The following is a 13,534-nucleotide window of genomic DNA, read 5'->3' as shown; positions in this document are numbered from 1 at the left end:
TGTATACGGGTAAGATAGTCTACCAAGCTACATTTTCAGATATTTCATGTTTCTAATTATGTCAAAAAGTACTTATCAATTCAACTTAAAGCGTACTGTTAGGTCGCTAGCTAACGTTACATGTATGATCTGTGTAGTAATATTATTCGTGTCTCAGAGCCATTTGCATTGCTAGCTAGCTAACTTTAGGCTAACATTGAACCTGGTTGGTTAGCTACCTGCAGATTCATGATTTATGAGTTGTGATTATGGTTCATTGTTCAGCTAGCTAGCAAGCTACATATCAAAAAAAAAGAAGAAAAAAGACTCCACTATGCAAGTAACCATTTCACAACACCTTCTGTATCCTGTGCATGTGACAAATAAACCAGAGACTGTAATGTGAAGAGCATGACCTGCACCAAAGTCAAATTAGGATATAACATTAGGCCAACGAGACAGTGTCCAAGTTCTAATATTCTTTGGTAGAATGCCCTGCTTTTATTTCGTCACACTCACAACCGTAAGCAATTTTTCTGTAATTGTCTCGCCATTAACTTGTAAACAATGATAGTTTATTTTTCTGTAATAATGAAGACAAAGGGCCTCCCGAGTGGCACAGCGGTCTAAGGCACTGCATCACAGTGCTAGAGGCATCACTACAGACCTGGGTTCGATCCCAGGCTGTATCACAACCGGCCATGATTGAGAGTCCCATAGAGCGGCGCATAATTGGCTCAGCGTCATCCAGGTTTGGGGAGGGTTTGGCCAGGGGGGCTTTACTTGACTCATCGTACTCTAGCGACTTCTTCTGGCAGGCTGGGCGCCAACAGGCTGACCTCGGTCGTCAGTTGAACGATGTCACCTCCAATACATTGGCGCGGCTGAGGGCCACCACTGTTCCTGTTCCCAAGAACGCAAAGTTCTGGGAAACTGAAATAGTCCACCCACACAGACAGCGTGGTGAAAGTGCAACAGCGCCTCTTCAACCTCAGGAGGCTGAAGAAATTTGGCTTGTCACCGAAAACGCTCAAACTTTTACAGATGCACAATCGAGAGCATCCGGTCAGGCTGTATCACCGCCTGGTACGGCAACTGCTCCGCCCACAACCGTAAGGCTCTCCAGAGGGTAGTGAAGTCTGCACAACCCATCACCGGGGGCAAACTACCTGCCCTCCAGGACACCTACACCACCCGATGTCATAGGATGGCAAAAAAGATAATCAAGGACAACCACCCGAGCCACTGCCTGGTCACCCCGCTATCATCCAGAAGGCGAGATCAGTGCAGGTGCATCAAAGCTGGGACCGAGAGACTGAAAAACAGCTTCTCAAGGCCATCAGACTATTAAACAGCCACCATTAACATTGAGTGGCTGCTGCAAACATACTGACTCAAATCTCTAGCCACTTTAAAAATTAAATTGGATGTAATAAATGTATCACAAGTAACTTTAAAACAATAACACTTTATCTAATGTTTACATAACCTACATTACTCATCTCACATGTATATACTGTACTCTATACCATCTTGCCTATGCCGCACGGCCATCGCTCATCCATATATGAACATATTCTTATTCATTCCTTTACACTTGTGTGTTTAAGGTAGTTGTTGTGAAATTGTTAGATATTACTGCACGGTAGGAACTAGAAGCACAAGCATTTCACTACACTCGCATTAACATCTGCTAACCATGTGTATGTGACCAATAAAATTTGATTTGATTTTTGACTTCTGGGTTAAGCGGGAGAGTGTTAAGAAACGCGGTTTGGCGGGTCATGTTGTTTCGGAGGACGCTCTACCTTCGCTGCAACTCCAGAGCTGGCTCGGGAAGCGATAAAAGATAGAAATTGGGGAGAAAAAAGGAGTGTAAAATAGATCATTCATTATACACTGCTCAAAAAAATAAAGGGAACACTTAAACAACACAATGTAACTCCAAGTCAATCACACTTCTGTGAAATCAAACTGTCCACTTAGGAAGCAACACTGATTGACAATATATGTCACATGCTGTTGTGCAAATGGAATAGACAAAAGGTGGAAATTATAGGCAATTAGCAAGACACCCCCAATAAAGGAGTGGTTCTGCAGGTGGTGACCACAGACCACTTCTCAGTTCCTATGCTTCCTGGCTGATGTTTTGGTCACTTTTGAATGCTGGCGGTGCTTTCACTCTAGTGGTAGCATGAGACGGAGTCAACAACCCACACAAGTGGCTCAGGTAGTGCAGCTCATCCAGGATGGCACATCAATGCGAGCTGTGGCAAGAAGGTTTGCTGTGTCTGTCAGCGTAGTGTCCAGAGCATGGAGGCACTACCAGGAGACAGGCCAGTACATCAGGAGACGTGGAGGAGGCCGTAGGAGGGCAACAACCCAGCAGCAGGACCGCTACCTCCGCCTTTGAGCAGGAGGAGCACTGCCAGAGCCCTGCAAAATGACCTCCAGCAGGCCACAAATGTGCATGTGTCAGCATATGGTCTTACAAGGGGTCTGAGGTTCTCATCTCGGTATCTAATGGCAGTCAGGTTACCTCTGGTGAGCACATGGAGGGCCGTGTGACCCCACAAAGAAATGCCACCCCACACCATGACTGACTCACTGCCAAACTGGTCATGATGGAGGATGTTGCAGGCAGCAGAACGTTCTCCACGGCGTCTCCAGACTCTGTCACGTCTGTCACATGTGCTCATGTGCTCAGTGTGAACCTGCTTTCATCTGTGAAGAGCACAGGGCGCCAGTGGCGAATTTGCCAATCTTGGTGTTCTCTGGCAAATGCCAAACGTCCTGCACGGTGTTGGGCTGTAAGCACAACCCCCACCTGTGGACGTCGGGCCCTCATACCACCCTCATGGAGTCTGTTTCTGACCGTTTGAGCAGACACATGCACATTTGTAGCCTGCTGGAGAACTGAGAACTGGTCTGTGGTCACCACCTGCAGAACCACTCCTTTATTGGGGGTGTCTTGCTAATTGCCTATAATTTCCACCTTTTGTCTATTCCATTTGCACAACAGCATGTGAAATTTATTGTCAATCAGTGTTGCTTCCTAAGTGGACAGTTTGATTTCACAGAAGTGTGATTGACTTGGAGTTACATTGTGTTGTTTAAGTGTTCCCTTTATTTTTTTGAGCAGTGTATATATATACACACACACACACACACACACACACACACACACAGAGTTAAAGTCGGAAGTTTACATACACCTTAGCCAAATACATTTAAACACAGTTTCACAATCCCTGACATTTAATCCTAGGAACAATTCCCTGTCTTAGGATCACCACTTTATTTTAAGAATGTGAAATGTCAGAATAATAGTAGAGAGAATGATTTATTTCAGCTTTTATTTCTTTCATCACATTCCCAGTGGGTCAGAAGTTTCCATACACTCAATTAGTATTTGGAAGCATTGACTTTAAATTGTTTAACTTGGGTCAAACATTTCAGGTATCCTTCCACAAGCTTCCCACAATAAGTTGGGTGAATTTTGGCCCATTCCTACTGGCAGAGCTGGTGTAACTGAGTCAGGTTTGTAGGCCTACTTGCTCGCACACGCTTTTTCAGTTCTGCCCACAAATGTTCTGTGGGATTGAGGTCAGGGTGTTGTGATGGCCACTCCAATACCTTGACTTTGTTGTCCTTAAGCCATTTTGCCACAACTTTGGAAGTATGCTTGGGGTCATTGTCCATTTGGAAGACCCATTTGCAACCAAGCTTTAACTTCCTGACTGATGTCTTGAGATGATGATTCAATATATGCACATAATTTTCCTTCCTTGTGATGCCATCTATTTTGTGAAGTGCACCAGTCCCTCCTGCAGCAAAGCACACCCACAACATGATGCTGCAACTCCGTGCTTCATGGTTGGGATGGTGTTCTTCGGCTTGCAAGCATCCCCCTTTTTCCTCCAAACATAACGATGGTCATTATGGCCAAACAGTTCTATTTTTGTTTCATCAGACCAGAGGACATTTCTCCAAAAAGTACCATCTTTGTCCCCATTTGCAGTTGCAAACCGTAGTCTGGCTTTTTTATGTGGGTTTTGGAGCAGTGGCTTCTTCCTTGCTGAGCGGCCTTCCAGGTTATGTTGATATAGGACTCATTTTACTGTGGATATAGATACTTTTGTACCCGTTTCCTCCAGCATCTTCAACAGGTCCTTTGCTGTTGTTCCGGGATTGATCTGCACTTTTTGCACCAAAGTGGTGTTTATACTTGCGTACTATTGTTTGTACAGATGAATGTGGTACCTTCAGGCGTTTGGAAATTGCTCCCAAGGATGAACCAGACTTGGAGGTCTACAATTTCTTTTGCTGAGATCTTGGCTGATTTTCTTTTGATTTTCCCATGATGTCAAGCAAAGAGGCACTGAGTTTGAAGGTAGGCCTTGAAATACATCCACAGGTACACCTCCAACTGACTCAAATTATGTCAATTAGCCTATCAGAACTTCTAAAGCCATGACATTTTCTGGAATTTTCCAAGCTGTTTCATGGCACAGTCAACTTAGTGGATGTAAACTTCTGACCCACTGGAATTCTGATACAGTGAATTATAAGTGAAATAATCTGTCTGTAAACAATTGTTGGAAAAATGACTTAGTAGATGTCAAAACCGATTTTCTAAAACTATAAATTTGTTAACAAGAAACTTGTGGAGTGGTTGAAAAACAAGTTTTAATGACTCCAACCTAAGTGTATGTAAACTTCCAACTTCAAATGTGTGTATATATATTTTTTTTTAAATTAAGACAAATGATATGAAGTTGTCAGCTATACGATCTGGTCATTATTCAGCTAACAAGTCAAAAACTAACTAAAACATTGTTTAGAATTTTGCTTTTAGTTGCCTGGTTTGCTATATTGACATATACTAAATACATTTTTAAAACAGGTGCATTTAAATGGTGTTCAAATACACTAGTTATGCTATTTTGGACCACCAGGCTGCTGATATGCAGCCTGTAGTTTGTGTTTATTCTTTTTCATAACTACAAGTTTGTCGGACGACAATAGAATGTTCATGTCGTCAGTGGAACTGTCGACAGACGTAGTGTAAACCAGCCTTTAGTCTTGAGATCTTTGGTTGTTTAGTACATGGCCTCACATGTGACTCCTTAAAGAGATGGGTTGGTCTAAGCCTTACGAGGGTGGGAACAATGTTGAATGGGTGTAGACAAAGCAGAGCTTGCCAGTAGCTTTACTAAAACATTCAAGGGCCATTTTCTCAAGTGAGGTTACAAGTTTATCAACTCACAAAGCAGAATTACTTTCTCATTGTTTCTCAACTGTAGTGTATGATACCATTTAAGCGCAGAGTCTCTACTTCTATTCAATGTAATAAAAAACCAAAACACACAATTTCAAATTTGCTACATAAGACCGAATCGAGCCGCTCGGTTATTATTATGCTTTGCAGATCGTAAGGCTAGCGTAGCTAACAAATTGTCAGCCAACATAACTTATAACGTAACTTATTTGAAAAGTCATTACTTTATTACATTGCAGAACATAGCTAAAGCTAAGAATTTGTATCCGCTCTCAGACTTCGGATGCATATTTTCCGCCATTTTCTTCAAATCTAAAGAATTGCATTATGGGGCCTAAAAAGCAAGGAAACAGTGGCCACTGCTTGTGTACTTTGTATTTTGGCGACTGTAATACGACATCCAGAAACTTTTGGCATACTAACTATATCCATACTATGACCAATAAGCATACTACTTGTGGAGGTAAATTGAGTACGAATATTCATACATGAACAAACCTAGGCTACTGTAGATAGCTATCTATATGGTGGTATACAAGCTGAGGTTAATCAAGAAATGCAAACAGATATTTTGATTAGTTGGGTAGCTAGCTAATGTTTTCTTGCTTATCCGAAGTCCAGCAGATAACATTAGCCTTATTAGCTAGCTAACACCAGTCAGCTGAAAGCTAGCTTGTTAGTGAACAGGCGAAGAAAGGTACTAAGGTAGATAGTTATATTTGGTTATGGAAGGTTTTTACACAAATTACTTCAACCATTAGCTAGCTAGCTAGAGCCAGACAACAGCGGACCTTAACAAAGAAACTAAAAGTAGCTAGCTCACATCTAAATGCCAATCCTACATTTTTCCACAAAACATACCTAGCTAGCTAGATCAGTGCAAAACCAACACCAGACATCAGGCAAAGTGTCACACTGCTACCTTACAATACATACCATGGGCTTTTACAACACTCGCTAGCTAGCTACTCCATAGTCCAAACTACGGTAAGAGCTATCCACGTTTCACTGTCAGACATTTCAAACTGCTCTGAAAACAAACTGCTAGCTAACGTTACATAAACAGTGTCTCAGCTGTGCACCTGCAATATGCAAATGCATTCTTGCTAGCATCAGAACAACTCAGTTTGTAACATGCATAATAAATTCCAGTACGCTCCTCTGGTCTTCTTGATATTTTAATGCAATGTATGCTGATCAACAGTGCCAAACTCACAACTTTGCCATGTTGCAGGCTTAACAGGTGGGGGGGTAATGTCCCCCAAACCAGGATTACTAAAGCAATAAGGCCAGAGGTGTGGTATATGGCCAATATACCCCGGCTAAGGGCTGTTCTTTGGCACAACGCATCGTGGTGTGTATGTGTGGGGGCGGGGGGGGGGGGGGGGGGGGGGGGGGGGTCAATGCAAATAGTCAGGGTTGCCATTTGATTACTTGTTCAGCAGTTTTATGGCTTGGGGGTAAAAGATATTAAGGAGCCGTTTGGTCTGACCATTTTTTGGGGCCTTCCTCTGACACCGCCTAGTATATAGGTCCTGGGTGGCAGGAAGCTTGGCCCAAGTGATGTACTGGGCAGTATGCACTACCCTCTGCAGCGCCTTACGGTGAGATGCCGAGCAGTTGCCATACCGGGCGGACCTGGGGTCCCATACCAAATCTTCTCAGTCTCCTGAGGGGGAAAAGGTGTTGTCATGGTGTTGTCAACTGTCATGGTGTGTTGGACTATGATAGTTTGTTGGTGATGTGAACATCAAGGAACTTGAAACTCTCGACCCGCTCCACAGGGGCCTGTTTGGCCCACCTTTTCCTGTAGTCCACAATCAGCTCCTTTGTCTTGCTCACATTGAGGGAAAGGTTGTTGTCCTGGCAGTCTCGGACCTCCTCCCTATAAGCTGTCTCATCATTGTCGGTGATCAGGCCTACCACTGTTGTGTCGTCAGCAAACTTAGTGGTGTTGGAGTCGTGTTTTGCCACACAGTCGTTGGTGAAAAGGGAGTACAGGAGGGGACTAAGCACGCACCCGAGGGGCCCCAGTGTTGAGCATCAGCGTGGCAGATATGTTGTTCCCTACCCCTCACCACCTGTGGCGGCCCGTCAGGAAGTCCAGGATGCAGTTGCAGAGGGAAGTGTTTAGTCCCAGGGTCCTTAGCTTAGTGATGAGCTTTGTGGGCACTATGGTGTTGAACACTGAGCTGTAGTCAATGATAAGCATTCTCACATAGGTGTTCCTTTTGTCCAGATGGGAAGTGTGATTGAAATTGCATCTGTGGATCTGTTGGGGCGGTATGCAAATTGGACTGGGTTTCCAGGATGCTGTTGATGTGAGCCATGACCAGCTTTTCAAAGGCCTTCATGGCTACCAACGTGAATGCTACAGGGCGGTAATCATTTAGGCAGGTTACCTTCGCTTCCTTAGGGAAAGGGACTATGGTGGTCTACTTTAAACATGTAGGTATTACAGACTAGTCAGGGAGAAGTTGAAAATGTCAGTGGAGACACTTGCCAGTTGGTCCACGCATGCTTTGAGTACACATACTGGTAATCAGCCTAGCTCCGTGGCTTTGTAAAATGTTGACCTGTTTAAAAAAGGTCTTGGTCACATCAGCTAAGAAGAGTGTGATCACACAGTCGTCTGGAACAGCTGGTGCTCTCATGCATGGTTCAGTGTTGCTTGCCTCGAAGCGAGCATAAAAAGACATTTAGCTCGTCTGGTAGGCTTGCGTCACTAGGCAGCTCGCGGCTAGGTTTCCCTTTCTAGTTTACAAGCCCTGCCACATCCGACGAGCATCAGAGCGGGTGTAGTAGGATTCAATCTAAGTCCTGTATTGACGCTTTGCCTGATTGAAGGTTCGTCTAAGGGCGTATTGGGATTTGTTATAAGCATCCGGATTAGTGTCCCGCTCCTTGAAAGCTGCAGGTCTCGTCTTTAGCTCGGTGCGGATGTTGCCTGTAATCCATGGATTCTGGTTGGGATATGTACACTACCGTTCAAAAGTTGAGTCACTTGGAAATGTCCTTGTTATTGAAAGTAATGCAAAATAGTTGTCCATTAAAATAACAAATTGATCAGAAATACAGTGTAGACATTGCAAATTACTATTGTAGCTGGAAACTGCAGATTTAAAAAAAAAAAAAAAAAAAAAATATTTAAATGAATACCTACATAGGCGTAGAGGCCCATTATCAGCAACCATCACTCCTGTGTTCCAATGGCACGTTGTGTTAGCTAATCCCAAGTTAATGATTTTAAAAGGCTAATTGATCATTAGAAAACCCTTTTGCAATTATGTTAGCACAGCTGAAAACAGTTCTGATTAAAGACGCAATACAACTGGCCTTCTTTAGACTAGTTGACCATCAGCATTCGTGGGTTTGATTACAGGCTCAAAATGGCCAGAAACAAAGAACTTTCTTCTGAAACTCGTCAGTCTATTCTTGTGAGAAATGAAGGATATTCCATGCGAAATTGCCAAGAAACTGAAGATCTCGTACAACAGTGTACTACTCCCTTCACAGAACAGCGCAAACTGGCTCTAACCAGATTAGAAAGAGTGGGAGGCCCCGGTGCACAACTGAGCAAGAGGACAAGTACATTAGATGGTCTAGTTTGAGAAACAGCACTCCATTTTGCAACTCCATACCATGTGGATGGCGCTTAATTGGAGCCATATTTCCTCCTACAACAGAACAATGACCCAAAGCACAGCTCCATACTATGCAAACACTATTTTAGGGAAGAAGCGGTCAGCTGGTATTCGGTCTATAATGGAGTGGCCAGCACAGTCACCGGATCTCAACCCTATTGAGCTGTTGTGGGAGCAGCTTGACCGTATGGTACGTAAGAAGTGCCCATCAAGCCAATCCAACTTGTGGGAGGTGCTTCAAGAAGCATGGGGTGAAATCTCTTCAGAATGCAAAAGGTCTGCAAGGCTGTAATTGCTGCATTCTTTGACGAAAGCAAAGTTTGAAGGACAATTGTTTCAATTAATAATCATCATTTATAACCTTGTCAACATCTTGACTACATTTCCTATTCATTTTGCAACTCATTTCATGTTTGTTTTCATGGAAAACATGGACATTTCTAAGTGACCCCAAACTTTTGAACGGTAGTGGGGACGACGTCGTCGATGCACTTATTGATGAAGATGGGTGACTGAGGTAGTATACTCTTCAATGCCATTGGATGAATCCCGGAACATATTCCAGTCTGTGCTAGCAAATCAGTCCTGTAGCGTAGTACCACTTCTGTATTGAGCGAGTCACTGGTACTTCCTGCTTTAGTTTTTGTTTGTAAGCAGGAATCCCGAGGATAGAATTATGGTCAGACTTGCCAAATGGAGGGCAAGGGAGAGCTTTGTATGCGTCTCTGTGTGTGGAGTAAAGGTGGTCTAGAGGGGTTCCCCTCTGGTTGCACATGTGACATGCTGGTAGAAATGAGGTAAAACGGATTTAAGTTTGCCTGCATTAAAGTCACCGGCCACTAGGAGTTCCACTTCTGGATGAGCATTTTCTTGTTTGCTTACGACCTTATCCAGCTCGTTGAGTGTGGTCTTAGTGCCAGCATCGGTTTGTGGTGTTAAATAGACGGCTACGAATATAAACTCAGCAAAAAAAGAAACATCCCTTTTTCAGGACCCGGTCTATAATAATTCGTAAAAATCCAAATAACTTCACAGATCTTCATTGTAAAGGGTTTAAACACTGTTTCCCATGCTTGTTCAATGAAACATAAACAATTAATGAACATGCACCTGTGGAACGGTCATTAAGACCTAACAGACGGTAGGCAATTAAGGTCACAGTTATGAAAACTTAGGTCACTAAATAGGCCTTTCTACTGACTCTGAAAAACACCAAAAGAAAGATGCCCTGGGTCCCTGCAACATCTGCGTGAACGTGCTTAGGCATGCTGCAAGGCATGAGGATGGCAGATGTGGCCAGGGCAATAAATTGCAATGTTCGTACTGTGAGACGCCTAAGACAGCGCTACAGGGAGAGACAGCACGTACAGCTGATCGTCCTCGCAGTGGCAGACCATGTGTAACAACACCTGCACAGGATTGGTACATCCGAACATCACACCTGCGGGACAGGTACAGGATGACAACAACTGCCCGAGTTACACCAGGAGCGCACAATCCCTCCATCAGTGCTCAGACTGTCTGCAATAGGCTGAGAGAGGCTGGACTGAGGGCTTGTAGACCTGTTGTAAGGCAGGTCCTCACCAGACATCACCGGCAACAACGTCCCCTATAGGCACAGACCCACCGTCGCTGGACCAGACAGGACTGGCAAAAGTGCTCTTCACTGTTGAGTCGCGGTTTTGTCTCACCAGGGTTGATGGTCGGATTTGCGTTTATGGTCGAAGGAATGAGCGTTACACCAAGGTCTGTACTCTGGAGCGGGATCGATTTCTAGGTGGAGGGTCCGTTATGGTCTGGGGCGGTGTGTCACAGCATCATCGGACTGAGCTTGTTGTCATTGCAGTCAATCTCAACGCTGTGTGTTACACGGAAGACATCCTCCTCCCGCATGTGGTACCCTTCCTGCAGGCTCATCCTGACATAACCCTCCAGCATGACAATGCCACCAGCCATACTGCTCGTTCTGTGAGTGATTTCCTGCAAGACAGGAATGTCAGTGTTCTGCCATGACCAGCGAAGAGCCCGGATCTCAATCCCATTGAGCACGTCTGGGACCTGTTGGATCGGAGGGTGAGGGCTCGGGCCATTCCCCCCAGGAATGTCCGGGAACTTGCAGGTGCCTTGGTGGAAGAGTGAAGTAACATCTCACAGCAAGAACTGGCACATTTGGTTCAGTCGATGAGGAGGAGATGCACTGCAGTAGTTAATGCAGCTGGTGGCCACACCAGATACTGACTGTCACTTTTGATTTTGACCCCCCCCCTTTGTTCAGGGACACATTATTCCATTTCTGTTAGTTACATGTATGTGGAACTTGTTTAGTTTATGTCTCAGTTGTTGAATCTTATGTTCATACAAATATTTACACGTTAAGTTCGCTGAAAAAAACGCAGTTGACAGTGAGAGGACGTTTCCTTTTTTGCTGAGTTTATATAAGAACTCTTGGTACAGCTTATCATGAGGTACTCTACCTCAGGCGAGCAATACCTCGAGACTTCTTTAATATTAGACATTGCGCACCAGCTGTTATTGACAAAAAGACCCACACCCTCGCCCCTCGTCTTGGATTGTGCGAGGTGGAAAGACTCATAGGCGCAGGAGCCTATCTCCCGTTTCTGTAGCCCAAGGCAGCTTGATGTACAAGTACACCCCCTGGACAGGACACTTGTCTATAGCAGGCCTTACCCCTAATCTACCTCCTTAATGCCAAGCAGATACACATCGGGTCACATTTTTTACAGGTCTTTGGTGTGACTCGGCCAGGGATCGAACTCCCAACTTTCCAATCTCAGGGCGGACACAAACCACAAGGCTACTGAGTTGGAAGCCCATGAGAAGACCTTACCTTTACTATCTGGTTCTAAAGGCTGCTGGGGCAGGAGCACACAGGTGAGCACCTTTTCCCCAGACTCTGGGTCTATGTCATTCTGGAAGGTGAGCAGAGGCTGCGACTGGTTCTCTGACAGCCACAGGGCCTTGAGTCGCAGCGCGGTCAGAGATATGGGTAGGTGGAGCAGTCTGGAGAGAGATGACATGGTATAGACAGGCTTCAGAGAATATTGCAAAATGTTTTGTGAACCTGATTGATTTGTGGACAGCTAAGAACGAGTATATTGGTGTCAAATATTATGATTTACAGTGAGCACCAGTCACATCTAAAAGCTTTACTGGGTCTGGTGTATATTCAAATGTAAATATTGTATATGATATGTGTATATGATTAAAAATGTTAATAAAGTGGCATTGAATTTGAATGTAGCCTACCTATTTCCAGAGACATCAAACACATGCAGCTCTGAAGCCTGAGAGATCTCAGAGGGAATCCTTGTAAGCCTGTTCTCTCGTACACAGAAGACATTCAGGCTACTGCAACCTCCAATCTTGATTTGGGTAGGAAAGACATACAAATAAGACATGAAAACAGTGTCTTTAATTCTTTAAGTCATTGTCAAACACCCACACAATTGCATATTTTTTCCGTGTTCTGAGGCACACAGACATCTTGAGCAGGGAGGAAGAGGGAAAAAGCTTTGGTTAGAACAATTTACGTAAAATAAAAAAATCTAAAAAGTTACATTTTTACTTTACCATTTCAAAACGTGATGTGTGTGTATACCTTCATTGTTCAAAATATCCATTTAGTGTAATGGGCATAGAAAGGTAAACCATTCAGAGCATTTGGGAGCTTTGCCACAGAAATGGCCATATTTAAAGTCCTGTGTAGCTCAGTTGGTAGAGCATGGCACTTGCAATGCCAGGATTGTGGGTTCGATTCCCACGGGGGACTAGTATGAAAAAAAATATGAAAGTTGCTCTGGATAAGGGTGTCTGCTAAAATACTCAAATGTATTGAATGGCTAAGGTGTTTGGCAGAGTTGGAGCTAAAATTAGCTGCAATTACTAGTGTGTTAAAGTAGGGACCTGATGGGTCAGCTGTAGTCAGACTAATCTACTAAATCAGTCAGTAGACAGACTTGAACAGGAACCAAATACAGTAATGGAGTCTCATCATGTTAAAAGGATCTGGCTAAGCTGAAGCCCTCACTGGAGTAAATAAGAGTTGAAGAAGAGAAGTCCAAATACCAGCAGGAATCCCAGTTAGTAGGCTACAAAGTAGGCTACTCAAAGTCTAGCCATTACCTCAGAAGTAAGCTATACAAAAGCGTAGGCCCATGCATGGGCTACGCTGAAACAACATCAATACCATTGTTTGTCTATGGAGATCTTCCTAAGTAAATACTATTCAACACTAAATGAATATGAAATGCCTTGTTAAAATATTTGCATTAAAATGGAAATAAGCAAATATCAGACTTTGAGGCATAAATATTGATTTAACATCAACCACTGTATTGTGGTGAACAAATGCTCGTCTAGTACCAGGACTACTGTTAACATTAGAAAGGTCATGCAGCATTCACAGTTTGAGACAATAAAACAATGACACTATCAATTCATTATCTGGGCCAAGTGCTGTGGACTCACTTGCGTCACTGAGACACAGGGGCATTGTATAATCACTAAAGGGCCTTTCAGATAACGATTTAACCAGAGGGAGCTTGCTTTCTCTCCAACAGGCAAGATGCTAGAATAAACATACAGCACTCGGAGAATAAACCATAGCTGA

General features: G+C 43.9%; 1 protein-coding gene across 1 annotated transcript in view; it reads right to left on the bottom strand.

Annotated features, from left to right (window-relative positions):
* Window positions 1-13,534, bottom strand: part of lrrc1 (leucine rich repeat containing 1) — a 46,685-nt gene that overhangs the window by 7,143 nt on the left and 26,008 nt on the right. The window contains exons 11-12 of the mRNA XM_038975095.1: window positions 12,172-12,287; window positions 11,753-11,925 (exon numbers count right to left, since the gene is read on the bottom strand). Of these exons, the coding sequence (XP_038831023.1) occupies window positions 11,753-11,925; window positions 12,172-12,287 (289 nt within the window). The remainder of the gene's footprint in view (window positions 1-11,752; window positions 11,926-12,171; window positions 12,288-13,534) is intronic.

The sequence above is a fragment of the Salvelinus namaycush genome, chromosome 35 (assembly GCF_016432855.1).
Source record: "Salvelinus namaycush isolate Seneca chromosome 35, SaNama_1.0, whole genome shotgun sequence".
In the NCBI taxonomy this organism is placed as follows: Eukaryota; Metazoa; Chordata; class Actinopteri; order Salmoniformes; family Salmonidae; genus Salvelinus; species Salvelinus namaycush.
This window is presented reverse-complemented; position numbering and strand designations above follow the sequence as displayed.